This window comes from Phytophthora parasitica, assembly GCF_000247585.1.
Source record: "Phytophthora parasitica INRA-310 unplaced genomic scaffold supercont2.23, whole genome shotgun sequence".
Taxonomy (NCBI): Eukaryota; Oomycota; class Peronosporomycetes; order Peronosporales; family Peronosporaceae; genus Phytophthora; species Phytophthora nicotianae.
In genome coordinates, this window is record NW_008649009.1 from 888005 (window position 1) to 914700 (window position 26696).

Here is a 26696-nt window from a genome sequence, read left to right on the forward strand (position 1 = left end):
GGTTCATACGCAGCTTTGGGCTACGGGTGGAAAGCGCGGCGAAGAGGAAAACCGCAGCTGCTGTATTGCTGCAGAATGCGTATCGAGCTAAGCAAGCGCGAGCTCGTTTCTATAAGTTGAAAGTTCGTCTGGAGGATCAGCGCCGTCAGGAGATTTTAACACTAATGTGGAATAATGCGTACGCGACGACTATCCAAAAGTGGTGGCGGAAGCGAAAGCTCATGCGGCGACGACAGTAAGGATATCAACGCAGCTGCTGTCTCCGAAGTGGAAGCTATTGGCGAGGCCTTTAAGTAACACTATAGTTTGTTGCTTGTAAACGAGATGAAGTCACGGAGCTCTCCTTTCACTGCATGCAGGTTAGAAATGGCATCCCCAATCACTCACTTCGAAGTTGAAGTGATTCCGTACTTAAGTGAAACAGAGCCAATCTGAGTCAGACTCAGACTTCGCATCCTTTCCCCCTGATAAGAAGGTGTCATGGCGGAGAAGAGCGAGTTGCGCGTGCGCTGGCTGGTGCTGTTCCTGTCATGCGTGCTGATGATCGGCAACTACTACTGCTTCGACAACCCGGCGGCGCTCAAGAGCCAGCTGCAACAGCACTTCAACAACATCCCCAAGGATCGCTATGAGTTCCTTTTTGTACGTTCAATACCATGACATTCCCTGTTTCATGTTAATTATTATTTTCCTGAAGTCACGGATGCCTAAAAATTAAATTTACTGGGAACTAATTATTTTACGCTGCTGTAGAATTTGCTGTACACGCTGTATTCGATCCCCAACATCTTACTGCCGTTCTTTGGTGGTGTGCTCGTGGATCGCTTTGGTGCACGTGTGATGCTATTCGCCTTCTCGACGGCGATCTTGACGGGCCAATTGATTTTTGCAACGGGCTGCTCGCTCTCCAGCTTCAATCTTATGCTGGTGGGGAGGTCATTATTGCAGCATTCCATGATAACAAACGATTAACTTTTTGTTGTAGTTTGGGCGAGTGGTGTTCGGGTTCGGTGGAGAAAGCTTGGGTGTAGCTCAGGGGACGCTTGTGGCCTCCTGGTTTAAGAACAGTGAGCTTGCGCTCGCCTTGGGTATTAACCTCAGTGTTGCTCGACTTGGAAGTGTCATCAACAATGAGTTGAGCCCAATTGTTGCTCAAGCATCCAGTGTGTCGGCTGCGCTTTGGGTGGGTGTAATCATGTGTGTGGCATCCACCTTCACCGTGCTACTGGTGATTCCAATCGACAAGCGAGCCGAGAAGATGACAAAGGAGAACCAGAAAGAAGGGGTGACTGCTGCTGAGAGCATTCACTTCAGTGATATCAAACACTTCCGACCAGCCTTTTGGCTATTGGCGCTGAGCTGTTTGGTCGTCTACGGCTGCGTAATTCCTTTTAACAATGTTGCCAGCAGTCTCCTGATGGAGAGGGATTTCTTCAAGGAGCCCCCTGAGCTGTGTCGACGATGTGGAGAAGGACTTTATATTGGTGAAATCGATTGCCAAGAGATCGTTCCTGGATGTCCTAGTGTTCCTCCCTACGGATGGCCACTCCCTCTGCTATCGGCAAACTGTACGATCAAGGAACCCCTAGACCAGTGGAACTGCTCGACTTCACCTCCACTGATTCTTGGTGACAAGATTAATTGTGATAACGAAGCATGGAAGCTTGGCCCCCTGACCAAGACGTACTGTGCCACGAAGACTGATGCGGCCCAGAAGGCAGCCACACCAATGTCCATCCCGTACATTATCAGCGCGGTCATCTCTCCGTTTCTTGGATTCGTGGTCGACCGGATTGGTCTCCGCGCCTTTTTGGCGCTGGTGGCTCCTCTCGCACTGACGATAGTCCACGTCATGCTCGGACTGACTCAAGTATCACTTTATGTGCCGTTGGTGCTACAAGGCGTTGCCTACAGCGTGTTCGCCGCAGCACTGTGGCCCTCCGTTCCATGTACGTTCGTGTGCTGAGGTTTTAGACGAACTATCACGAATCTAATGGGTTGTCTTGGTCTATGCAGACGTGGTCGAGGCAAAACACGTTGGAACAGCGTACGGAGCGATCACTGCCATCCAGGTGCGATCCGTGTATTTAGCAGTAGTGACACCCTTCTATTGTATTGCTTTGTGTGATGGCTTATGCACTTGATTCTAACAAATTTCTTGCATGCATCTTTTAGAACATCGGGCTCGCGCTGTTCCCGCTGGCGGTAGCTGCCGAGTTCAATCATGACGACCGGTACATTCCAGGTGTGGAGTTGTTGTTCGTGTCGTTCGGTGTGCTGGGCAGTCTCGTGGGTATCGCGCTGAATGTGGTGGACTACCAGAACGGGTCCATATTGAATCACACAAACGCCAAGAAGAGAAGAGTATCGCTCATGCTGGACGAAGATGCACTCGACCAGGAGGCTCTGCTTGCGGCTGAGCACTAAAGTTGCAAGGTCGGGATTGTGAAGCCATTTTGGCAAGCCATCTTTACCTTCAATTATTGCGGCCCAAAAAGACGGCAAGGTACGGTATTATCGACTTCAAATCGACATATGTGTATGTGCTCAGAGCATGAAGGTGCGATTGTCTGCAACGACGCCCTGAAATACACGAGGCGCGATGGAGACTTTCTCTTCCGCCTCTGACTCTGCACATGACGTGCCTGATTGTACAGCGATTTAGGGGAGGCTGTAAAACGGAGTGGTAATTAGTCTCTACCTTAACCGATATCCTATCAGTTATCAAATCGTCCTCACGACTCTCCCTCCCCCCACTGACTCTCTCCCTACACAAAACGACACCAAAGCCCCGCCACAAACGAAGAACAGCGGAGAGGAGAGAAGTTCCCGAGGCGACTCGTCCTTCAGTCGCCTCGATCTCGACTCACGCGTTACCAGACACACAGTTCCTCTCTTTACCGCCGCTTATAAGCAGAGCTTTCTCCTCTCACAGTATCAGCCGCTAGTTAAACAATCATGGACGCGTACGAGCAGGTTCGCATCATCGGCAAGGGCTCGTTCGGCGTCGTGACGCAGATCATACGCAAGGCCGATCGTAAGGTAAGCTGCAGGGCATGGAACAAGCGTACAGGACACACTGGAGACAGCAGGACGTTAAACTAACGCTTGTGTTGCTGCAGATGCTGGTGTGGAAGGAAGTTAACTACGGTGCCATGAGTGAGAAGGAGAAGCAGCTTATCGTCAGCGAGGTGTGTCAGCACCACCATGTCTGGAAGCGGAGCACGAGTGCAGGTGCTGACGTTGTATGATATTGCAGGTGAATATCCTGAGGGAACTGAGGCACCCCCACATCGTCCGATACTTGGACCGAGTGATCGACAAGCAGGCAACCAAGATCTACATCGTCATGGAATACTGCGAAGGCGGTGATCTCGGCCAGTTCATCAAGAGAAAGAAGCGGGAGGGGTACGCCACTGTTCTATGCCAATCCTAAGAGCACATTTCAGTGGATTTCCTGACTTTTTTATTATTATTTATCGTCAGGTCCTACATCGAAGAGGGCTTCATCTGGCACATTTTCACGCACATTTTCCTGGCACTGAAGGAGTGTCACCGTCACCGCGAAGGCAACGTCATCCGCCCCATTCTCCACCGTGACATCAAGCCTGGCAACATTTTCCTAGACTCCAACGTACGATGGCATTTTCTACTATTTTCTCTTCTTTTTTTGTGTAGGTGTGTGCGTTGTATATTTCTGACAGGTTTTTGTCTTTTATTTACACACAGAACAATGCCAAGCTTGGTGACTTTGGTCTCGCGAAGGAGCTCAGCAGCGAGTCTCGATTCGCCCAGACGAACGTCGGCACTCCGTATTACATGAGTCCGGAGATGGTGAACGAGATGACTTACGACGACCGATCCGACATTTGGGCCCTGGGCTGTTTGCTGTACGAGATGGCTACACTTGGTCCTCCGTTCGACGCGACGAACCAGCTCGCACTAGCGAAAAAGATTAATGCAGGCAAGTTCACCCGGATCCCGTCGCAGTACTCGGAAGGTCTTTTCCAGGTCATCCGATGGATGCTGCACAGACAACGTTCTCGACGACCTAGAATTGAGGACCTGGAGCGTGTCCCACAGCTGCAACAGAGATTACGCGCGTACGCAGCGGCGAACAACCCACAACCTGCTGCCGATCAGAACTTGCAGACATCCTACAACCAGAAGATGAAGGAGTTGCTGGGAATTGAGGAGGATCTGCGTCGACAGGAGGCTGCTTTGATGGCTCGTGAGAAGAAGCTCAAAGGTGAGATGTGGAAGAGTTTTGTGCGCGATATGAACTATTGTTCTCATGTATTTTTTTATTGGACTTTTGCAGAGCTGGAGGTGGACTACATGCGTCGCGAAAGTGAGCTAAAGAAGAGGGAGCAAATGGTGGAGATGATGACGCGCAAGCTGTCGTACAACGCCGGTAAAGTTGGATCTCCAACAACTTCCGATGATTCAAATTCCAGTGCAGACAACAACTTCAACCACCAAGGATCGCTACGGGGAGACAACAACGGTGGCAGTCCACCCCGTGGTGACCTGAATGCGAAAGTCGCTGCAGAGGAAGTTCCGCAGACAAGATCTCAGCGGGGCTATCCTGCCAAAGGCCAGAGCAGCCCTTACTATGGCCCAACGGGCGATGTCAGCTCGACTCCGTCGACGGCAAACCGACTCCGTGACGCTCCCGAACAAGTCGCCAACTTGGTAAGTCAATTGTCTATAAGAAAGGTCGGGATCTAGAGTGAGTACACCTCGGTGTTGATTTCTCTAATTGACTTGGTGGCTTTTGATACTTTTCCAGATGAAGGGAATGTGGAGGAAGAACAATTAGCTGGTGTCGACGGCCACAGGGCCTCAAGGCACAGCATCAGTTTGATCTAGTCTGCGAGACGAAGCACGAGCACAGATCAGGGCAGTGGAGGGGATGCGGTGCGACAGTAACGTATTATCTGCATGTGTTTTGGTGTAACTAATCGACAATGAAGGGCGCAAAACTTAGCGAACTACGCCTTGTGTCGAGTTTTTTTCCCCACCAAACACGCACCGTCGAGCGCCATCAGTATTTGTACAAGATAATCAACCAAAAACGCACAACAAAAAAAATTCAAGGGCGCGGAACCCAGCTGCAGGACCCTGAGCGAGCGTGTCACTAGCAAAAGACAAGGTCTACACAGATAGAGAATCCGATCAATGAGTGATGGACTGTCCAGAACGAAAGCCGAGGGGTAACTTTTGATTCCGGTGGTCCACCACACTGCGAAAGGACAAGGATGAGGTAGGAAGGAACCAGTAATTTGATAAATTCTTTCGTTATGCTTCTCGTGAAAGATTACAATTTCTTTGTGCGAACAAATATTTTTTTTTATTATTTGACTTGTATCGCTCATGTAGAATTACGTGGTGTCCTCAATTTCGGTCTTATCTTCTTCAGCTTCCGTCGTTGTGGTCTCTTTTGCTTCCACTCGAATCTGGAGCAACGCTTCAACCCGAGTTCGGCAGATTGGGCACGTACTGGAGCTCTTGCGTAGTGCTTCAGCGCATTCGCTGCAGAGGCACATGTGCCGACAGGGTAGAATTGTGGTATTGCGTGGTTCACATAGGCAGATGATGCACTCGGCGCCTTCAGGAATTTCAATCTCATCCTTCGCAGTCTGAGACGTATCAGTTTGGCCATCTCCTGACACACCGTTGCGCTCAGTTTTAGGTGCTGCTGCCACTGCTCCATCAATTCCATAGATCTCTTGCAACTCGTAAGTCAATCCGTCCACCTAGAACACGGGCGTCAGTGAGAAATCAAGGCGAAGTGAGAGATTCTTTATTTCGTACCAGGATTTTCTGCTTGAGCATCTTGATATCCCACACGTCTTCTCCTTTCTTGACGAACGTGCAGAATGTCGTTTGAGATTGTGGGCGCTTCTCTGTCAATTGTACAGCAACTCGTGAGCATCAAGAACATCAACGAACTCACTGTCATATAACACGGTGCACTTACTGTCTGGAGACACTTCGAGGACAATTATCAGTGGGAATTGCGTCGTATTAGCCTTGTAAACGAGCTCATCCGGGTCGTATGGTGAGAAGTCCAGAAGCGGCAATGGTTGTTCTTGTGTCTCCTGATCCACCTCCTGGACAGTGTTCTCTTCCTTTTCGTCCCCTTTAAGAACGAATACCTGTGCCAATCCTGAAGGGAAGGGCTGGCTTAGCACCGGGTTCTTGTCTGAGTGAACCAGCTCGAAGCTGGAGCCACCAGTATTAGCGTCGATGGTCTCCGTTGCCACCAAATACACACTAATCCGACAAGGTTTAGTGGCGTCGAACTGGAATTCCAGCGCGTACTGCTGCGGCTCCGTGAGCGATCGCTGCAATTTGAGGCTGGCCTTCTTGAGATTTACGTGGTTCTTCACTGTGCACGTTTGCTGCAGCTCCGGGACGTCAACGGTTGTGCGTCCCTGATTGGACATGAAAGCCATATCTGGTCGACCTCGACTGAGATACAGCGCCTGCATCTGCGCTGGCGTGTAGCTCCCGCGCGGTGCTGTAGCCGCACCAGCGGGCTCTCCATACAGTGTGCCTGTCGAGACGCGGCGCTGCCGATTCACGCTCGCCGTGTGCCCCATGGTGTCGAGCCAAGTCCTATGTCCTCTACTCTCTTAGAACTGATGGTAGCTTTTTATAGGCTCGACCGACCAGAATAAAGGAATTTGTAGTTATTATTCGCGACCAGGATTAAAGTTATGTGGTCGCCGCTTTGAAGTCTTCAGACAATCCCCATGCGTTGGCGCCTTCGTCGGCGTCGGCATTCCACATGAACGAGTTGGCACCGACTACAGTACCAATGAATAAAAATATCAATTTTGTTAGTTGAAGTCCTCCGACTCGTACATGTACAGACAAACGTACATTTAATGCCCTTTGCTGGTGGACAACCGCCATGGAGACTAGCTGGGTCCAAGTCGTTCATTGGCGTTTGCGCGTAAAATAACGACGCTGTGAGCTTCACGGGAGGCACAGCGAGTCCGTCGGAGCACTCGGTCATTCCTTCTCGTTCGATTCCAGTCACTAAACGCTCCTTCGAGTATGGAAAGATCGTCTCGCCGCCTTCGGGACAGTCGTTTAGATACAAGAAGAGCGTCACGAACCGATTCGGCTCAAAATGGTACAGATACTTCGGCTTCTCGTAGGCGAATACATCACCAACCCGCTTGACCCAGGATTTCACCACAAGGTCGAACGCAGACTGACTATTGCGCAGCACCTCCAGCAACGTATCGTCGTTGTTCTTGTTTTCAATTAGCCATTTGTACAGATCCTCGGTAAGCGTCTTAATTAGGAGCTCTTGACTGTAATCTTCGAGGAGGTAATTTACCAAACGAGTCTGAAAACTCATGTAAAATGTGGGGTAGTCTTCGCCTTCCGGTCTCACACGTTTCGGTACAGCCTCTGGCTGCGTATCCATTAGCACCTGTACTCGTTCCTTTGCCCAACGTATCCATCTGAAGTAGTGTGAGATGCCATTGATCGGAGGTTTGGGAAATGAATAAACAAGTTCAGGAAGCCGAGCACGTTTTTCCCATGAAGCCACAATGAACGGCAACATGTAACTTTTGTCTTCCAACAGCGGAGTCATCATATCATTTGCTCCACGTTCAAGATTCTCGTTAATCCAGTCGCCCCACTCCAAGTCGGCGTGCTTCCAGAAAAAGTCGCTAGTCTCGGCATCCTCCATGAAGCACTTCAGCAGAGCATTTTGAAACGTTGTTGTGCTTTCAATGTCTGGAAACATCGCGCCTCCAGGTAGGAACTCAGCAGGAACGATATTGTCGCCGCGGTCCCGACGAAGTTCTTCGATTTTGGACGACGCCCACTCAATCCACACCTCAAACTGGTCGGCAGCCACCTTCTTGTTAGGGACAAATTCTTTTGAGTCAAAGTAGTCCTCGTGGTTGCGGTAAAACTGCCCTGTTTCGTATCGCACGAGCTGCATCACTTCAGTATAACTAGGGGATGGCAGTCGAGCGAGACGCGAAGATCGCACGCGGAAATCGCGCGTGAAGTGGCTGTCATCTAAGAATGCCGTGTAACTCGTCCGGTCTTCATGATATCCATCTTCTGCCTCGGAGCTGTCTACAGGAGAGCGATCGAGGTGGTCAATACCCGCGACGATAATAGCATTCGCTTCTTCCTGTGAAAAGAAACCTTCCACTGTGAACACCTTGGGGTGAAGCGACCGTGTTGTAACGGTGCAGCCGTCGATCTCCCGAACGTAGCCCACCTTGATCCCGGGCCACACCCAGAGCTGCCCATCCAGCAGTACGTGGGCAATACGTTGCGAGTCCAATTCATCCGCTGTCAGGATCGGCAAGCCGTCGATGGAGAAGATTTTCAGTCCATTAGCCACCCTGTCCGAATCGGCTCCGAGGTGTAATGCTGCTGTCTGTGCAAGCTCTAAGAGACACGCTTCTTCGTTCGGATGGTGTTCCCAAGGCAAGTAAACCCCCTCGTTCTGCCCGTTCAACATGAAGAAGACTCGGTCCCGGTTTCGTAGTTGTTTCACTTGGCCAAGCGCCAGCTCCACGTGTGTCATCTCTTCATCTATCGGCTGGAAGTCTGGACATTGGACTCTTGCAGCTGGATTGGCCAAAAGAGGGTGGTAGGCAATCTTCACCAAGTCACTCTCGTACTTGTCTACGAGCACGTCGTCTGCGGGGAATTGAGCAGATGCATTCGCAGATGAGGATTCGATGGAGACGTCATGCCACTGCAACAACCAATCAGGAGACGTCCATACGGTCACTAACACAGCCACGATGACGGGGAGCGCAGAGAGCACCACGAGATTCTTCGATAGCGACGAGCGTGGCGCTCTCTTCGTCGGTGTGGCTTCCGTCGCCGCCGGTTCGGCGTTGCTAGACATGACGCGAATCGAGTGACTCGATCAACTTCAATGGCGTCCAATCGTGCGTGCGTTTTAGGCTCGATTACGTAGTCAGGTCATATGACCCAAATTATGGGACCAAATTTACCAAGCAGAAAATTAGTGTTGAAGTTGGTGATTCCAGATCTTTATATGTATGTTCTAAAATTATTGTTGAATGCTGTACAAACTTTTCGAACACGCGACTGAATGAAGACAGCAAGCGAGTTACATGTGCGAAGTGCAGTACAGTAGCGTGAATTAAAGTCAAAGTGCAGTCCGTACCTAATTTCCAACGATATGGCGCGGCGGATTTGCTTCGCATTTTAAAGGCAGTGCAAACACAAGGTGTTTGCAGAAGCGCGGGTGGGAAATTCTATCCTACACGACAAACATCTCCAGTCCATCCATGGGATAGACACAAGCCACGACATCACCGTCATCTTGTCGAATTGTCCCTTGCCGAGACCGGGCTGACGGTCCTAAAAGAGTTAAAATCAGTCACTGTAACTTCACAGTAAGTTTTTCAACTGTTTGTCTCCCTAGTAAACGAGAATAGTGATGTTGTTACTGCGTGAAGGCAGCAAAATCGTGAAAGCAGCATCTCAAAGCAGCGACTGGATCAAGTGCTCGAGAATCGAAGGCTTACGCATTCGCGTTAAAATACGCACTTCGAGCAATTGTGAATAGAAGTAGAGGCTTACGCATTCGCGTTCAATTTGCTGTTCTAGCTACTGCGAATCGACAACTAGCTTAGACAAACTTAGCAACAACGAACCAAAAAGTATATGACGATGCACGACTGTTTGCAGCTTTCTTTTTCTTACCATCTCAATACTTTGATCTCGATTTAGATCATATAGATCATACAGAAAAGAAAGCTATGATAAAGCTCAGTCGAACAATTTCCAGTTGCTATAAATCTATTGTTCTGCGCTCGATAGCCTACTCGCTAAAATCTTGATTCGCTTTGAATCCATCGGTCCAGAGCCCAGAGCTCCTTCTCATAAGTGTGATAAAATTGCATTTCCACCTAACTCAAAAGATAATCTACATTGTAATTGTTGCCTCAACAGTAAAGCTGTCTTCGTATTTGCTGAGGATACAGTTTTGTGAACCAGTAAAACTGAAAAAAAAAAATTAGTAGTTTCGTAAATGTGGATACTACATGTGCCTATTAAAAACTTTTAGAAACCTTCGGATCTAAAAACAATTCTAGCAGTACCGTGAGGGACCTTTATCGACTTTTGCTCAAATGGGCATAGATGAGACAAGCCAGGGATGAGTTGAAGGCGGTCCACATCAGTCTACACCGAGCGCGTCGACGCGCCTGATTGGTCGAGATTTTAGAAATGCGCAAAACCAGGACTGAAATTCCTAAATTCTGGTGCTATGGGAGCGTCCATCGCCATCCTATCGTCAGGAATCTTGCGCTGCAAGTTGCAGCAGTCTCACCGCCATTTCCGCTTTTGCCGACGCATACGTGAAACTTTACCCCAAGCAACACTACCAAGACCATCATAGCCATGCAGTCCGCCGTTCTCAAGACTTGTCGCCGCGCCGCCTCCACCTGCCGCATGAACTCGACGCGCGCGCTCACGACGTACTCGGGCGGCCAGCCTTCAGAAGGCCAGGGCGGTTTCTACGGCTCTGCCAAGACTCGCTCCGAAACCAGCTCCAAGTTCAACCCTGGTGCGCGCGCTGAGCCGCAGGATCTGACCAAGCTGCAGCAGCTCATGAAGCAGTGGGAAGCGCAGAAGGCTTCGCTCGCGGCCGAGGAACAGAAGAAGGAACTCGCACGGATCGCCAACGAAGAAGAGACTCTCATTCAGCGTCTTCTCATTCGAGGCGCACCTGTGTGGGGCCTCTCCACGCGGCAGCGCGAGTTCGTGGCTGAGTGCAGCAGGGCCAGCCACTAGGCGCGTTGTGCATTCAGCCCACCGACCGTCTGTCTCCCTGGTGCCTCGGAAGGTTTCACTGCGCCGCCTCGCAGTGCGCCTGTCGTGCTGCCTTCACTTTCTATCATTGGCGTTTGCTCTGCATCTCGGAGGAATAAAACGGGATACGAGCTAGGAAGGCATGATGCCGGTTAATGTATCAGTTTCTCTATTGCATTTTGTGAAGGGTGTAGCTCATTGCATACCACAGGACACGTGTAGGAATGCTCCACAGATACGCACGTTCTGGCCGTCCGTGGGGCATAAGGGCCGACGACCGCAGGCCACCTGCCGTCGGCGTGTCAAGGTGACGAAAGACGAAGCAGAACTTGTGATCTGAGCGGACGATTTGCGGCATCCAAGCAGAAAACTGCAAAGACCGTGCGTCAAGAATTGACTCATTTTTCGAGTTAGAAGCGCTTGGTGGCGACGCGCCGCCAGCGAGCATTCCTCCACGTACATGAAGCTAATGCTGGTTGTACGATTAAGCAAATGTGACGAGTCGAAAGGCTCGTCACATTTGGTAGCATTTCTTCATGCAGCATCGCAATCACTTAACGTTAGAAATCGTCACAAAGATACTCGCGCCATGGTGCATTTCATTCAGTAAAAAAAATACGCAAGGAAACACTACATGTTCAGCTGCGTGACCGACTTGACGCGCTGGCTGCCGTGCATAGGCAAGTCCAGCGACTGCTTCCGTGGCATGTCTGGCAACTCACCTACTCGATCGTCCTCGGTGGCGCTGACAGTTCGTCGTAAGGTCGGTGGCTGAGACGACTCAGCGTCGGCGCTGGATGACGGATCTAATAAATCCAACAGTGCACCTGGAGTACCAGGCTCATTACTTTGCTGTGAGCCGGACGCATCTGTCAGATACATCCGCAATGTCTCCAATCGAACACTCGAAGACGTCGGCGACAGTTTGTCCCCATCCAGCTCAACAGGCGAAGCTTCAACCGCACCATCGTCCGAGCTCGCGGCTTCTTCCTCTGGAGTCATCTCTACAAACCATTCGGTCTTCAAAGAAATGTCAGTGCGTTCGCTAGCCAACGCGCCAAGTTGAGCCACTAATCGTGATCGAATGTCGGGGTGGAGTCCGCTTTTCACGATCATCTTGTGATAGATCTTTTGCGAACGTGCACCCGATACAATTGCGCAGAGCCACTCCACAACGCGCCGGAACTGGATGACGTTGTCGTGACAGATATGACGACGGAAGAGTTCGAAGAGTTCTGGATAATTACCTAGCAGGCGATGCTTCTGCACCGCAAGTTGCTCCACGTGGCGACACAACTCGTTGCTGACTTCGAAGCCGTGGATACCAGCAGCATAGCAACCATCACACAACTCGTAGTTATCGCAGGTGTTACACTTCCACTTGCCACCAACAATGGGACTCATACCGCAACCATCGCATAGAGCATTTTCATGGACGTGGTTCTTATGGTAACGAGCATTAAGGCGCGTCTTGACATCACCAAGCATAGCACCCACTCCGGTCTTCGTGCGCAATCGACTGAATACTCCCCCACTGCTTGAATTCGATCCAGGAGCATTGAAGGCATCGAACGGAAGCGATGGCTTGCGGCTTAGCTTCGAAGATCTGCGCGGTGCCTCCAACATTGACTTCGATTCGGTGATACTGGAACCAAGTTCTACTGGCTCAGACGTAAATCGGCCCTTTGAAGGGATCAGCACTCTGCTGGCGTGAAGTACTGATGTACTGGAGGCGTCGCTCTTTGGCCCGTAGAAAAGGTGTCCTTTAGCCCACACCAGCGATGAATTGTATGCTACATTGGTGCCTTCACTGGTTCCATCGTCACTAGCAGCGTCATCACCTGAAGCTTCAAGTCTCACTTCGTCCTTGTGCTTATGATCCAGCGCGATTTTCAAGTCTGAGACCCGAACGTAACGCGTTCGTACATAGGATTGAACCTTCAGGTCGTGGCGGTTCTTCAGCAACGGAACGATCAATCGCCTCATGTCCCGATTAGCCTCTTCGCTGATTCCTTTAATTGAAATCTCTGGGTGGAAGTTTGAGCGGATATCTCGTCCTTCAAGCACGAAGCCCAGCCACTTTGATATCTTCTTACGGCCTCGTTCGGGCATATTTCGAAGCAAGCGCTGGACGACCTCAGACTCCATATCGATCGGTGCAACAGGGAATATTTCATCATCCAACTCCCATTCACTGGGCGACGTGTCTAATCCAGTATTGTCTTGAGGCTTCGTATCCAATCTCATGTCCTGCGAGTTTGATCGAGTACCGCCACGAACAGAGCGCAACATCTTTGTTTTCGTAGCTAGCGAATTCAGCTGCGGCGTTTGATTTCCAAGCCCACGAACGTGGACATCGAATTTGCGTAATTTCTCTTGCAGCTCCTCAATCTGAGCATCGTATTCACGACGGCAGCTAGTTAACTCCTTCATTAATTCATCAGCACGCAGCGTTGAAAGCTTCAGCTCGTTAGTTTTTGCAGATAGCTGCTGACGGAGGAACTCGTTTTCCAGTGCCGAGCTGCCCTCTGAATGCTCCACAGGCATTGAAGACGAGTCAACAGCACCTTTATCACTGTCTTCATCGTTTGGGACGTCGCTGTTAACAGTACTAGCTGTTGATAATGGAGGTGTCTCGGCCAGGCTAGACTGTTTCCGGCGCGTCAGCATTTGGTTCAGCTCTTCGCATTCCGTTGCCTTTGCCTCGAGCTCACTTTGCAGGAATGCCAGTTTCTTCGTGTAATCTTCATTTCGGCTAACAATTGAAGAAACTTCACGTCCTTTCTCCTCGAGATCTTTGTTCCTCGCCTCCAATTCAACACATCGGTCTTCCAAGCTAGCGATTTCTGCTGCTTTGGACGCTTGATCGTCTTCCAGTTCCTCCACTTTAGCTGCAAATACTTTCAGCTGGTCTTCAGCAGTAGAATCGACGGGTTCATCCCCATCACCGGCTTTGGCTTCCCGTAGAAGGGCTTCCAATGTGGCAATGCGCTTGTCCTTTTCAGCTACAAGAATCTTGTACTCTGCCACGGTTCGTTCTTCGTTTACCTTGGGCTTATTCTTGATGTTCTTTGCCCGAGTACCAAATCGGAGAGTGGACATCGTCTCTTCGCTATTGAAGCTGCTAGAGCTAGCGCACACCAGCAGCGTCGTCTCAGAATTACCTCCAAGTGAGTCTTGCAATAGCCGAGTCAGCTTTGAGTCACGATACGGGATGTGCGTGTTGGCATTACCACTCGTAAGTGCGTTCATGACACTACCCAAGGCGCTGAGCGACTTGTTAATGTGTTGCGCTTCCTTCAGCGTCTGCCCCTTAGCGTGGGTCTTCCCTACTTTCTCCGATCCTGCCAAGTCGACCAGGAATAATTTCCCACTTTTCATTGATCCTGTCGCGGTATTTCGCTGCTCGATTGTGATGATAAACACAGAGTGGCTTCGACTGGATTCACTGTTCATCCTTGTGGATGAAATGACTCTATTCGCACCTCCCAATCGCATCACGGACTGCATTTCCTCCGCGGACGCGCAACAAACCTCAGTAGCACCGGCAATCCACACGCCGCGTTCACGACTTTCGCGCACGTTTAAGTTTGTCGACGTAGGTTTGAGTAAATCGCGGATTTTCTCCATGTAGATTTCAATATACGATACGCGTACAATAAACTCGAGGTCTGCCTGCATGTTCTGGATACCGTCAAAGATATCGGCCATTACACGAGGGATGATGCCCTCATAGTCCTTGTCGCCTGGTACTCCTTCCATAGAGAAGGTCTTACCCGACCCCGTCTGGCCATACACGAAGCATGTGCAGTTGTAGCCACGTAGAGCGGACTCCACCAGCGGCTTGGCTGTCGCTTCGTACACATTCAGCTGTGAGGATTTGGTCCCGAAGACTTGGTCGAAGGTAAACGTGTGATCGTCCGACGCGCCGCGGGCTTCACTGTGCACGTGCGCAACAGTGCCATCTTCCAGGTGAACACACTCCACAGCCTGGTGCTTCTGCTCGAGCTTATTCTGCGGGCGAAAGCGCGCGCACACGCGGATGCCCGCGCGGGTTTCCGCAGCGGAGCCCATGGCAGGAAAGGAAATCTCATGTTTGTGTGGTGAATTATCTGATTCCGATCTGATACTCACTAGTCGACGCTTCTGATTGGCATCCAACCAACTCACATGTCAAGTTGAGTCTGTACGTAGAGAGCACGCTTGCTTTCAGCATTATCAAAGCGGGCAATACGAGACGAAAGTGCTCACGGTGGGGCGGGATATGCTGCCGAGTGGAGATAGAGGTAGAACAAAAGCCTCGCCACTACTCGTCTGCTCGAAGGTTGTTTGGACTAATTGTGTCGCGGACGGTTGATTCCCGTATACTGCTGCGATCCCCACCACATGCATTTTGCCAGAAGCAGTAGATGAAGCATCTAGGACTTGAATCGCGATAGCAGAGTTCGTCTCCTCGACCAAGTCGTAGTCGCTGATACATTTTGTTAATAACTTGTATCTCAATGAGTTGCAAGTTTTTCAGAAACTCTAATATGACGAGGAGGCAGCAGCATTGACTGGCAACCACACTTCTTACTGATTCACAAAAAGGTATCTGTGCGTTGTCAACCTTCAGGTCAAAATCACTGAGATAGCAACGATAAGTTGCGAATTCCTACTTGCAAAACATTTTTAAAAGCTGCATGAACTAAGACTGAATATCAACCTATTTAGAAAAACTACTTGCTCCCAGCAACTGAGGAACTACTTGAACGAGAGGATTCGTTGCATATCAAGCGGAAGAACTCTACAAGCGGAAAACAATGCTCAACACCGGAGTTGTGCACCACCAGAACAACACGCTTTCGTCCGTAATTATATTTTATGTATTCAAGTTTATATGCCGACAAGGAAAATATGCCAAAATCTTTCCATCACACATTCTTGTCAGCAACTTCGCAGCTTGAATTCAGTAAGCTTTACCTTCAGAGCAAAACTTGAGGCATCTTTGCACCCATCTCTATTTTTGAGAATTCTCTTCCGATAAATCGGAAATTATCCCCACCAAACGTGAGGCCTCGAAAGCGTACTGGTGGTCTCCCATTCGTAGCCTGGAAGCTCGCCCCCCAGAAGCAGCAAGATGATGTCCAAGCTGAGCCTCGTGCGCCAGCCGCTTACCCGCGCGCAGTCGTCGGTGGCGGCCGCCGTGTCCAACTACCCGTCGTACGTGCTGAACGCGCCTGCCACTGAGGTCACGACGCTTCCCAGCGGTCTGCGCGTGGCCTCTGAAGGCTCGCACGGCGAGACGGCCACCGTGGGCGTGTGGATCGGCGCTGGTTCTCGTTACGAGACGGCTCAGAACAACGGTGCTGCCCACTTCCTTGAGCACATGGCCTTCAAGGGCACGAGCAAGCGCACGCAGCAGCAGCTGGAGCTCGAGATTGAGAACATGGGCGGCCACCTCAACGCCTACACGAGCCGCGAGCAGACTGTGTACTACGCCAAGGTCTTCAAGAAGGACGTGCCGCGTGCCATGGACATCCTGAGCGACATTCTGCAGAACTCCAAGCTGGACGAGGCCGCCATCGAGCGTGAGCGCGACGTCATCCTTCGCGAGATGGAGGAGGTCAACAAGCAGCAGGAGGAGGTTGTCTTCGACCGCCTGCACGAGACTGCCTTCATGGGCAACGGTCTCGGACGCACCATCCTGGGCCCCATTGAGAACGTACGTGGGTGAAACCTTGCTGTAGGAACGTACAGATTGACTGACTAGCTTGATGTGTCAATTAGATCCGCAACCTCAAGAAGTCGGACCTGCAGGACTACATCGCCACGCACTACACGGCCCCACGCATGGTCATTGCCGGTGCCGGTGCTGTGGACCACTCGCAGCTTGTGGAGCTGGCCCAGAAGTCGTTCGGCGACCTGCCCACGACTCCTGCCGTGGCCCCCACGCTGGAGCCCGTGCGCTTCCTCGGCTCGGACGTCCGTGTCAAGGACGACAGCATGCCTCTGGCTCACGTCGCCATTGCCTTCGAGGGTTTCAGCTGGACTAGCGAACACTCGTTCCCCCTCCTGATCATGCAGACTCTGCTCGGCAGCTGGGACCGCACTTCGGGTGCCGGCATGAACATGTCGTCCAAGCTGGGCCAGGTGGTTGCTGAGAAGGAGCTTGCTCACTCGTACATGTCCTTCAACACGTGCTACCAGGACACTGGTCTCTTCGGTGTGTACGCTGTCGCCGACAAGTACAAGCTGAACGACCTGACGTGGTACACCATGGAGGCTCTTGTGCGTCTTGTGCACAAGACCACCGACGAGGAGGTTGAGCGTGCCAAGACGCAGCTGAAGGCCAACATGCTGATGCAGTTGGACGGCTCGTCGCCTATCTGCGAGGACATTGGTCGCCAGATGCTGACGTACGGCCGCCGTATGACGCCCGCCGAGATCTTCGCTCGCATCGACGCTGTCGACGCTGCTGCTGTCCGTAAGACGGCTGACGAGGTCATCAACGACAAGGAGCACGCCCTGGCTGCTACGGGCCCTATCCACGAGCTGCCGGACTACAACTTCATCCGTCGTCGCTCGTACTGGCTGCGATACTAAGCGGGTCGTGTCATCCCTACATCCCGGCATCGTTAAGAAAGGAGAATGAGGCATAGAGGCTGAAACAAGATAATCAGGAGAGTTTTCTGTATGGGAAAGCGGACGGGCCGTACGCCACTTTGCCACAGGGGAGATGCATTAACGAATGGAAAGAAAAAAATGAATCACTACAAACACTAGTACCTTCCCCATTTTTTATCGCAATGGAGGGGTGAATTAACTACTTTGGCTTGTCAGGACGGAGGGTGATATATTGCAGAATTCGCAGCGGTGAGCCTTACATGGTGCACATTTTCCCAAAAACTACGATTGGTGCGCGAGTTGAAGTAATACCAGGCGCCGAATCTCGCGTCAAAGATCTTTTCGAGGTTGCCAAGCTTGTAATCTTGCATGAAGACTCGCAAAGCGCGTTGGCGAAACATGTTCTGAATAACTTTTGCGGCTGCGTCTCGAGCTGGGTCGTTGGTGTATGCTAGTGTCAATGGCTTGGCATCAAGTGGACAGTGGCAACGACGCAGCAACGTCGGGGCTTCCCACTGACTCAGGTTGGTGATGCGGTTGTAGTAGAAATATTGATTGTTTTCAGGATTTAACACACGTTGATAAGTTTTGGCTAGCAGATCAGCGAGGTGACGACGCGCTCGAAATGCTCGGTAACCGCACTGAATTATCACTGCTCCTTTCGCTACTGAGGAAACCTTGATCGAAGTTGAAGCTTGTGACTGTTGATTTGCGTCTAAATACTTGTCTTCGTGGCCGGTTAGTTCAGTTTTGGGATCTATAGTCAACCAACTTGGTTTTCCTCCCAGATCTGCGATTCTTTCTCGAACTTGTGCCAGTTTCTCCTTGTTCATCAGGATTTTCCGATCCAAATCGCGAAGTTTGTATAAAATTTGGCTCTGAGGAGAGTCAGGATACAATGCACGCGCCTCCTCTGGTACTCTCTGACGAAGGAAGCTTGCACAGCGCTCATCGGACTCGATTTCAGCCAAAAGGATTGTCTTGGTCGCCTCCAATGCTGCAAGGGTATCATCGGAGCTCGAGACTCGTCGTTGCAATGATCGAGAAACCTCAATATCTCCTCGCTGTCTCAACCTTCCATTCCACGTCCGATGATTGTGCATTTTTCGTAGAGGTGAGTTTAATTTTTGAGAGGATGGCACACCAGGTTTTACAATTTGAGGGAGTGAATTCTCATCGATCCCACCGGAATGTGCCATTTGATTATCACCACTGTTTCTTGAAATGCTGGCAGAAGGAGCTCCCGCTTTTGTGCTGACGTATCTATCACGCTTTCGAGATCGACGTCGACCACGTTTCGCAATAGTTCGATTCAACAAAGGAAGTTCGTCCAATGCGCTTAATGGCTCGAATTCCTTGGCCTCTGACAACGTTAGTGCTTGGTTGTCCGTCGGAATCACGTTTCTTGCATTTTTCTCGTTATCATTTTTGTTGCTGCCAGAGTAGCTTGGATCACTAGGTTTCTTACAATGCTGGGCAGAGTCGGCTTCAGGGCATAGTTCCAAGGCGCCAACTTGTGCACTTATACTCATGTTGTCTTCTCCCAGTGATGCAGAATTTCTGTTCCCAAGTTCTCGCGCGACATTCCATATTTACACCATTGTAAGCCAGATCAGAACACGATAAGGCTGCGTCGTCACAAGAGCCATTTCAGTGCTTTCAAAAATGGCAGTCTTTAAAAAATGGTATTAGATGAGCTCGGCGGCGAGATTGCATTGTGGAGGTTCCTGCAGGTCGGTTGAGCATGCTGCTGAGTGGAAATTAGTTCTATTAACGTCGAGATCAAAGAGCTTGAAGCGATGCTGCTGCTCTGATTGGCAACTTTAGCTTTGCTAATTCAACATCGAAATAGTTAATTTCACTTTGTTTTACCACGTGTTTTTAGTGCAGCTTTTGACTCACTCGAGCAAGCGTCATGGCTGGCGACGCGTGCGTTTTCGACGGGGATTCGTCTGGACAAGAGACCCCCGTAGGGTTTCGAGACTCACCAGGCCAATGGTATACAGCCAACCATCGCAAGCGCGCCGCGTTGTCGCAGTTGGAGGGAGAACCGACGCAACGGGAAAGCCAGGCGACGCAGGTAGCGACGGAAGGTGCTACACAGCCTATAGAAGGCCTAGCTCCTGTATTTGTCGCAGCTACGCCCTCTCAGGGAGAAATTAATGATGAAGACGAGTTGGATGAGGAGGAGACGCAGATCCGCATGACTAATTCCGAGGATCAAGACGGTAGGACCGACGATGGATAGGGATGGGATTCGTGATGCTAGGTGACTAATGAGTTGAAGTCTGAATGGTTGCAGAATTACCCAAGCCAGAACGAAAGATTTTGGAGGAGGCAGTGCCGTTGCCGATAGCAAGCGGAACAGGTCGCCTCGTGGGCGACGCTAGGATGGGAGATAGTGACGACGATGCCGACTCGGACATGTCGGACGACATGCTGGAACAAGACGGCTCTGTCGCTGGACTGTCCTCCATCGCAGCTTCATTCCAGCAGAAAGTGAAAGAACCAGAAGTTGTGGAGAAGAGAGTCTACAAGCCTCGCACCCCGTTTCGAGCATCTTCAGCCCTTTCCGACCCGGACAGCAGCGGTGGTGAGACAGAGATCGAAGGTGAACCGAAGGAGGAATCGCCAGCGAAGAGCCAAAACGACAAGAAGCAGACACTATTTCAGGACAGCTTGACACCACGTCTTACAAAGAGTGCAAGCTACTCGAAGTCGACTGCAAAAGGGGAATCTCCTGTAGCAGACACGAAGAGTATCCGACGATCGCTATCGACACCAGAAAAAATACGAAGTCCAAGACCGCGCCATAGCTCGAAGCGTGACCACAATGAACCTCCGGGAATTAGCTACACTAGGGCAAAACGGTCGAGACACGATGATGCTGAGTCAGCCACTGACCAGGGAGCTTTTTCAGAGAAACAGGACACACAGGTGAAAAACAACGATGGTCTTCCGCACGGTCAATCTACAGCATATCAGACGAGCGATCTCAAGGTAACTCGCGACATTCAAGAAGAGGATACCAATCCGTCTACTGGAATCGAGTTGAATGAAGAGGACCACCTGCCTGTGGTGCCACGTTCGAAAGCGCGTTCGCAGCATAAGTCGCCTGCCTCGACTCGTGACAAGAAACGAGCAGCACACAGTCGATCATTTACTGACAGTGAGTCGGCAGGATCACAAGCAGAGGATGGATCTATTCGTATCATCCTGACGGGACTGGAGCCTACCGCTGCTATCCGGAAGAAGATCAGGGCGATTGCTGGCGCAGCCTATGAGAGCGACATTACGAAGGCCACGCATGTCATTGCTTCTCAGTTAAAGCGCACGGTGAAACTACTGTGTGGTATTTCGTGCTGTACGCATATTCTGGGTGAACGCTGGCTAGACGAGTCGGCGCGGGTCGGCACGGCGGTCGATGAACAAACGAACTGCCTCCGTGATAAGGAGGCGGAAAGCAAGTGGCAATTCGATCTGAGTAACACAATGTATGGTGTGTCTGCGGAACAACGCCAACGCTTGTTCGCCAACTACAACGTCTTTATTACCAACCACAAGTCCGTCCTGCCGCCGGTGAAGGACTTGGTGAAGATCGTGGAGTGCGCCGGTGGCAAAGCGTCTTCGAAAGGAAAACCTGGGGCTAATGACCTAGTGATTACTAGTGAGGCAGTGCTGGCCGTGGCGACAGTGCGCAAGCAGCTTGCGAGTGCGAATCCTGAGCGGATTTACTCGCCTGAACTAATTCTCACCAGTATTTTGCAGCAACGCGTCGAGTTAGACGAGCATCGTCTGAAACTTCCCACTGTAGGCAAGAAGACATGGGCCACCAAGCAACGGAAGTAACAATGCCGATGATTTGTTTGACGTGTTTATTACGATAATAAGAGGGTGTCGCTCATGCAAAGTGCACCGATGAACGAATAATAATTACTGGTACATACGTGATCTGGTAGTGCGTCAATGATTGCCTACTTGGCGGTTTGGCGAAGGCCGAGAAGCGCACAGCCCAACAGCGAGACAACGCACATGGACAGCAGGTGCTGGCGCGCCATGGTCTCTTCCATCCACATGTCAAAGCTATTGTTGCGTCGGCGGTTCTGACGTTCGACGGTGACCTCAACTGGCACGTCGGAGTAGCACACAGGAGCATCGTCGGGGTAGTATTCGCGTTCCAGCACGAGGTGATGGCCGCACTGATCGGCGAACGACAGCGTCTTTTTGGGTGCGGCCGAGTAGCTCACTGTGATCATTTTGGTCGTGGACAGCTCGTCCAAGCGCGAGCCGTGTGAAGCACCGCCACACGTGAAAGCGCTCTCCTTGCGCAGGCAGGATCGTCGGCGCAGCGAGCGCGGCGGATAGTAGTGAGTGTGTCGACTACTTCCTGATCCATGCGAGTACTTCTGTCCGATTGTTATGGGCTGCTGGAACTGAAGCGAGCGCGAGCAGGCAGCGCTGGAACTCGTCGAAGTCATGTTGATTCAAGCTAGTTTTTTCGTAAATGAGCCGTGATGTTGATCCGCGAAACGATGCCTGTGACGCCGGTCTGTTGTCAGGTAAAAATGGAACTTTAGGACAGTCGCTTGCTCACTCGAAAATGGGTACCAGTCATCAAATGGGCATTGTAAAAGTAGTTTGCCGCCTTTGCATGTTTTGCTGAGTGCTTGAACGTTTGAGGCTACAATTTTTAGCGAGAATAGCCCCCATCGAGCAGCGGATCTTGACGTAAAAAGCTAGTGTCCTGGGATAGAGCCCATGACCCGGGAGAAGGTTTCTGGTTGGACATCCCACAGATCTTTTAATCGGCGTCAGGAGGAACGTTTGTGGTGACACTGAAGATAAAGGTCGTTTTAGCAGGGGCTAGTTTCCCGAGTCAGGAATCCCGGTACTTGAATAAAGCCTCAGTTTAGCCTTTGTTTAACCCTTTAAGTGTTTCGTCTGATGATGGAAATACGAGTTGTCCAAACTTGCGATTTGGGCAAATTTTGATAGCACAAGGTGCCGGCGGTTTCGACTAAACCCCTAAAATCTACTCGAGTCAACATTTCACTTGGTTAAAGTAAGTGTCTGCCTTCAAGTCGCGTAAAGCCATGCAAACGTGATTTGAGTCATGATGTACCAAGTACTGTCCAAACCTACCAAACGTACTAGTATTCCAATACATAGTACACACTGCTAGCGATACTGAGCAAGACGCTTGAAATCCTAGCTTTTGACTTCATAATACTTTTGAGAGTAGGTAGTGAGTATAGAAAATGTGCAGACCACCTATTCCTATCATTTCATAATACCCAGGCATCTTGAGATTATTAATAGGTAGTGTACAGAAGACATACTGAATGCCCATTCCTATCTTTTCATCATACCTACTCCCGAACCATTCAATTCAATAGTGTTGAATACATTTGGAATGCATCGGTGGAGCGATTGCTCTGCGTAAGAAGCTCGAGACGACTAGTAACTGAGTCGCCACGACATTAGGAAGCCTGCAATGCTATTGTGTCCTGAGTTTGTAATACTTGTGATGGTAACTCCAGAAACTTACTCAGCTGACGGGACTTCATGACTTTTGAAAGTCATCGCCTCCTCCCTCTTCCCGGATGCCGACCGGGAATGCTATAAAAACAATCAAACTTTACACCCTGCGCGTACGCCGAAACTCGCCAGGATTATTCCAATGAAAACGACCAGGATGAAGAGCATGAGCTTGACAATCCACGGCTAGCCCACGTGCCCAACCTACCGCGGCTTACGAATATTGATCGTCAGAAAGTAGTTGGGCGGTATCCAAAAGACAGTCTCTGTCATTCTTACTCATGGTTTGTCGTGGTAAAGTCGGTGTTGTACGTTCAAGATAAAAGTGCTGGTTGCTTTTGTCACCGTGGTTCCACCCAGGATCCACACTGTGAAGCTCCTACTCGACCTTTTCGAAGAAGACTATAAGCTCGAAACGGAAAAATCATAATAATAATCATAAATTTATAAATCTGACTTGATAATTTTAAGGAACTTGAATGCCTAATTTGAATTTGATCCAAAGTTGGCACAATTTACCATTATTCCGTCGCCGAATATTCATCTTAGCCATCCGACATGTAAATTGCTAGTCCAAACATCTACCTGCGTCGGCGACTACTGCTACCACCCGATTGCTCAAGGCGGTTTTTGTCAAAATCAATGTGCTGCTGAAGGATACTACTCAAAATCAGCTCAGCCGAGTAGATCCGTTGCGGGTTCGCCTGCGTCAGGGCCTTGCGAACTGAGGCCGAGCCCAGTGCTGCTTCACTCGTGATCACCACGTCGTTCGGGTCAGCGCTTCCTGTGGTCACAGCAACGCCACCAGCGCACTCAACGATCTTCACGAGGTCCTTCACCGGAGGCAATACCGACTTGTGGTTGGTGATGAACACCCGATGCCCGGCGAAGAGCTGTTGCCGCTGCTCGGGATTAAAGTCGTACATGGTTTTTCTCAAATCAAACTTCCACTTCGCTTCGGCTTTAGAATCTTTCAGGCAATGAGCGCGTTCGTAAACAGGAGCGCCCACACGAGCCGACTCGTCCAGCCACCGCTCGTCCAGGACGTGGGAGCTGCGCGATATCCCGCAAAGCAGCTTTACAGTTCGTTTCAGCTGGTTCCTAGGGGCTAGAATATGCGTTGCCTTCTCAATATCTTCTTCGTATGCTGCACCTGCAATCGAATCGATCTTCTTTCGGATTGCAGCAGTAGGCTCAATACCAGTGAGGATAATTCGTACTTCCTGGGTCTTCCGTTCTTCAGCGGCTGCTTCGTTGGCAGGGAGCTGTGTAGAATCAATCTCACTCGTAGACTCGTCAGTAGGCATGCTTGAGCTCGGTTGAGTTGGTATCAGGGCCGTGTCATCGGGGTCCTCGGACTTCCTTTTCAGCCACCTTCTCTTCGGAGTTGTGACAGCTGGCGAGGCGATGGAATCAAAATTGACGCTCTCTTCGGCAGAAGCTGCCGTCAAAGTTTGCTTCGACTTGTCGGACAATCGCCGGGACTTCTTCTTAGCTGGGGGAGCTGCAGTAGACTCCTCTTCCACAGTGATCGTTGAAGTGCTTTTATCCTGCTCGCCACACTCTTCGTCCGTCTTATCATCAGGCTTGGAGCCATTAGAGCCCGCTGGACTTGAATCAGAGAAGGAGTTTTGCTTCTCGTCAATGGCACTCTCTTTCCTGCCAGACAAGACCACAAGCCTTCGCTTCTTCCCAGCTAGTTCACCTCGCTTCTTTCTGTCATGACGCATGTAAGCTTCCTCCTCTTCCATCTTTTGTCTTTCCCTCTTTTCTCTTTCACATCGTCTAGCTGCAACCTGGGCATTCTCGATGGCCCTCCACACTTGATCAAACCAGAAGTCAATTCTAGTTCTTTTCTTGGATACAAGTGTTAGGCTGCATGCAGATCCATTCGAAATCACCAAACTCCACTCTTTCTCTCCTCGTGGCTGCTCACCAATCTCCATTTCGGGTGCACGAGTGTTAAATTGGCATAAAGCTGAATGTCCTTTCCAGCCATCGAGCTTGAAAACTAGAAGCCATCTAGCAAAAAAGACAATTTCAACCAATTTCCAACCAGACTTGCTTGGCTCCGAGGCGCCATCAGCTGTCATCCAGAAGACTCCAGGAAGATGATCGTCATAAAACGATGCAAATTTGGTCGGGATTGTCTCCGTTTCTACAAGCTGCGCTTTAACCTCCTCAAGAACAGGAAGGTCACCGATTGCTCTGTGTTGGTGAAGATAGTCAGCCCGTGATCCATTCATTTCCAAGAAGCCTCCAATAGTATCAGACCATCGCTGACACTCCGATGCGTCTCTCCAGGAAAATACGAGTGTTGTGTCTAGCAAAATCAGTGCCAAAGCACACGCTTCTTCTGTTGGTCCGAGCATTGGTACACTGGCCGGAATGGATTCCAAAAAGGCCGCATCCTGCTTGAGATGTAGACAACGCAAGATCGAGAACGAAGACCGTGACTCAGAGTCCTGTCGCTTGCTGCAAACTAAAGTTCCGTCTTGAAAGCAATGGATGTAGGTCATATCTGGCTGAGTAAACGAACCAGCAGTCTCTGATCCAGCTTCACTACGATCGCTTTGCGAAAAGAACACTTCTCCGTGAAGAAGCAGCTTATTGTCGGACAAATCGCGGAAGGCCTCAGCTCCGTCTCCCTGAAAACAAGTTTGAAGCGCAATTTGTTCTTTCTCCTCGCGCGCATCGGCCTTGACGAGGTGAATGTAGTGCTTGCTTTCCTGGACAATATGCATCAGTTGCGGAGCGTAGTTGAGTTTTTCTTCCGTGCCTGCATCACTGTCGTTGCTAATAGCTCCATCTTCGGACAGAGTCTTGCTCAGCGCTTCAACGAACTCCACCAGCTCATCAAACCGCTTCAATGGTCGATCCAGCAGCTTGTCAGCAGTTATCTGCTGCTTCCCCAGATAATTCCCCAGCACCTCCCCGTCCCAGGCTTTTACTTGTTTCGATAGTACTGCGTCCAGTGTGGCTTGGGTGGCTTCCTTTCGGCAATGAAGTTGTCCGTACTGGACGCGAAGGAGGCCCAGCATATCCGCCAAAATCTCCACGAAGCTGCTGCACCTCATATCGATTAAATTGAGGGCTCCACGCGCTGAAAGCTCCAACACCGGCTTTAGTTTTGCCTGGAAAAATGTATGGATGTGACGGAGCTGCGCTACAGCCTCCAAGAACCGGTCGAAGGCGACGCTATTCACGAGAGATCCGCCTCGCGAACGACATTCAAAGCGAAGCTTTCGCGCCAGATCCTTCTCAACACATTCCAGGAAGTGTACATAGTCGCCATCTTCCTCCAAGAAGACACGTAGGCCGGCCTGTGCGGCTTCCCACTGCGCTTGCATCAGAGCTTTCCAAATCAATAAACAACTTTATTTATCCTCTCATTAGTGGTACTATCGCTATTAGGGGGAGGTTCAGAATTATGGTTTGACACAAAAACACGACTAAAAACGAAGTAACCTAGCCGCCATAGACAATCATAATGACAGTTTTTTAGGCTACCGCGCTGCTGGGTATCAATATTTTAGTGGATATATACTCTTTAATTACTTTAAACTCAACAAGCTATGCTATCGGAAAGCAAAGGCCATAATATGGAATGACGTCCCTCTGCCACTTAAGTCTCTAAATCTGATCAGATATAGCTAAATGGCCCTAATTACCCTAACCACTGTCCGTTTTATCTATATCGGCCTCCGATA

General features: G+C 50.4%; 11 protein-coding genes across 12 annotated transcripts; 5 read left to right on the forward strand and 6 right to left on the reverse strand.

The window, feature by feature from the left end:
• Window positions 1-480: 480 nt before the first annotated feature.
• Window positions 481-2427, forward strand: PPTG_10966 (hypothetical protein; the record flags this gene model as incomplete). The annotated part of the gene is made up of 5 exons (XM_008906502.1): window positions 481-642; window positions 754-927; window positions 986-1949; window positions 2017-2072; window positions 2176-2427. 5 exons carry the CDS (start codon window positions 481-483, stop codon window positions 2425-2427), a joined length of 1608 nt encoding a protein of 535 aa, XP_008904750.1.
• A 531-nt stretch (window positions 2428-2958) lies between these two features.
• Window positions 2959-4822, forward strand: PPTG_10967 (NEK protein kinase; the record flags this gene model as incomplete). Its single annotated transcript, XM_008906503.1, has 7 exons — window positions 2959-3042; window positions 3123-3191; window positions 3260-3408; window positions 3487-3634; window positions 3730-4249; window positions 4322-4695; window positions 4793-4822. 7 exons carry the CDS (start codon window positions 2959-2961, stop codon window positions 4820-4822), a joined length of 1374 nt encoding a protein of 457 aa, XP_008904751.1.
• A 562-nt stretch (window positions 4823-5384) lies between these two features.
• On the reverse strand, window positions 5385-6608 carry PPTG_10968 (hypothetical protein; the record flags this gene model as incomplete). Its single annotated transcript, XM_008906504.1, has 3 exons — window positions 5385-5759; window positions 5818-5909; window positions 5984-6608. 3 exons carry the CDS (start codon window positions 6606-6608, stop codon window positions 5385-5387), a joined length of 1092 nt encoding a protein of 363 aa, XP_008904752.1.
• A 115-nt stretch (window positions 6609-6723) lies between these two features.
• Window positions 6724-8905, reverse strand: PPTG_10969 (hypothetical protein; the record flags this gene model as incomplete). Its single annotated transcript, XM_008906505.1, has 2 exons — window positions 6724-6815; window positions 6892-8905. 2 exons carry the CDS (start codon window positions 8903-8905, stop codon window positions 6724-6726), a joined length of 2106 nt encoding a protein of 701 aa, XP_008904753.1.
• Window positions 8906-10331: 1426 nt separating this feature from the next.
• On the forward strand, window positions 10332-11019 carry PPTG_10970 (hypothetical protein). The gene has a single exon (XM_008906506.1). The coding sequence runs from the start codon at window positions 10432-10434 to the stop codon at window positions 10822-10824; it is 393 nt and encodes a 130-aa protein (XP_008904754.1). The 5' UTR covers window positions 10332-10431; the 3' UTR covers window positions 10825-11019.
• Window positions 11020-11415: 396 nt separating this feature from the next.
• On the reverse strand, window positions 11416-15004 carry PPTG_10971 (hypothetical protein). The gene has a single exon (XM_008906507.1). The coding sequence runs from the start codon at window positions 14914-14916 to the stop codon at window positions 11473-11475; it is 3444 nt and encodes a 1147-aa protein (XP_008904755.1). The 5' UTR covers window positions 14917-15004; the 3' UTR covers window positions 11416-11472.
• An 824-nt stretch (window positions 15005-15828) lies between these two features.
• Window positions 15829-17617, forward strand: PPTG_10972 (hypothetical protein). The gene is made up of 2 exons (XM_008906508.1): window positions 15829-16546; window positions 16612-17617. The coding sequence occupies exons 1-2, from the start codon at window positions 15962-15964 to the stop codon at window positions 17425-17427; spliced, it is 1401 nt and encodes a 466-aa protein (XP_008904756.1). The 5' UTR covers window positions 15829-15961; the 3' UTR covers window positions 17428-17617.
• On the reverse strand, window positions 17562-19710 carry PPTG_10973 (hypothetical protein). The gene is made up of 2 exons (XM_008906509.1): window positions 19351-19710; window positions 17562-19280 (listed from the first exon to the last, which is right to left on the reverse strand). Exon 2 carries the CDS (start codon window positions 18978-18980, stop codon window positions 17661-17663), a length of 1320 nt encoding a protein of 439 aa, XP_008904757.1. The 5' UTR covers window positions 18981-19280; window positions 19351-19710; the 3' UTR covers window positions 17562-17660.
• Window positions 19046-22079, forward strand: PPTG_10974. Of its 2 annotated transcripts, none has more exons than XM_008906510.1 (2): window positions 19046-19676; window positions 19751-22079. In XM_008906510.1, the coding sequence occupies exons 1-2, from the start codon at window positions 19364-19366 to the stop codon at window positions 21295-21297; spliced, it is 1860 nt and encodes a 619-aa protein (XP_008904758.1). In that variant the 5' UTR covers window positions 19046-19363; the 3' UTR covers window positions 21298-22079. The 2 variants fall into 2 exon arrangements, with proteins under 2 accessions (XP_008904758.1, XP_008904759.1); XM_008906511.1 differs by having other exon boundaries at window positions 19654-19676; window positions 19736-22079.
• Window positions 21305-21942, reverse strand: PPTG_10975 (hypothetical protein). The gene has a single exon (XM_008906512.1). It carries the CDS (start codon window positions 21924-21926, stop codon window positions 21423-21425), a length of 504 nt encoding a protein of 167 aa, XP_008904760.1. The 5' UTR covers window positions 21927-21942; the 3' UTR covers window positions 21305-21422.
• Window positions 22080-23424: 1345 nt separating the features above from the next.
• Window positions 23425-26407, reverse strand: PPTG_10976 (hypothetical protein). Its single transcript, XM_008906513.1, has one exon. The coding sequence runs from the start codon at window positions 26334-26336 to the stop codon at window positions 23568-23570; it is 2769 nt and encodes a 922-aa protein (XP_008904761.1). The 5' UTR covers window positions 26337-26407; the 3' UTR covers window positions 23425-23567.
• Window positions 26408-26696: the final 289 nt, after the last annotated feature.

Bases quoted from the DNA above. Each gene is read 5' to 3' on its own strand.
- PPTG_10970 (XM_008906506.1), top strand. From the start codon at position 10,432: ATGCAGTCCGCCGTTCTCAAGACTTGTCGCCGCGCCGCCTCCACCTGC.
- PPTG_10971 (XM_008906507.1), bottom strand. From the start codon at position 14,916: ATGGGCTCCGCTGCGGAAACCCGCGCGGGCATCCGCGTGTGCGCGCGC.
- PPTG_10972 (XM_008906508.1), top strand. From the start codon at position 15,962: ATGATGTCCAAGCTGAGCCTCGTGCGCCAGCCGCTTACCCGCGCGCAG. The intron at 16,547-16,611 runs GTACGTGGGTGA...TGTGTCAATTAG, and splicing joins TCCTGGGCCCCATTGAGAAC to ATCCGCAACCTCAAGAAGTC.
- PPTG_10973 (XM_008906509.1), bottom strand. From the start codon at position 18,980: ATGAGTATAAGTGCACAAGTTGGCGCCTTGGAACTATGCCCTGAAGCC.
- PPTG_10974 (XM_008906510.1), top strand. From the start codon at position 19,364: ATGGCTGGCGACGCGTGCGTTTTCGACGGGGATTCGTCTGGACAAGAG. The intron at 19,677-19,750 runs GTAGGACCGACG...GAATGGTTGCAG, and splicing joins TAATTCCGAGGATCAAGACG to AATTACCCAAGCCAGAACGA.
- PPTG_10975 (XM_008906512.1), bottom strand. From the start codon at position 21,926: ATGACTTCGACGAGTTCCAGCGCTGCCTGCTCGCGCTCGCTTCAGTTC.
- PPTG_10976 (XM_008906513.1), bottom strand. From the start codon at position 26,336: ATGCAAGCGCAGTGGGAAGCCGCACAGGCCGGCCTACGTGTCTTCTTG.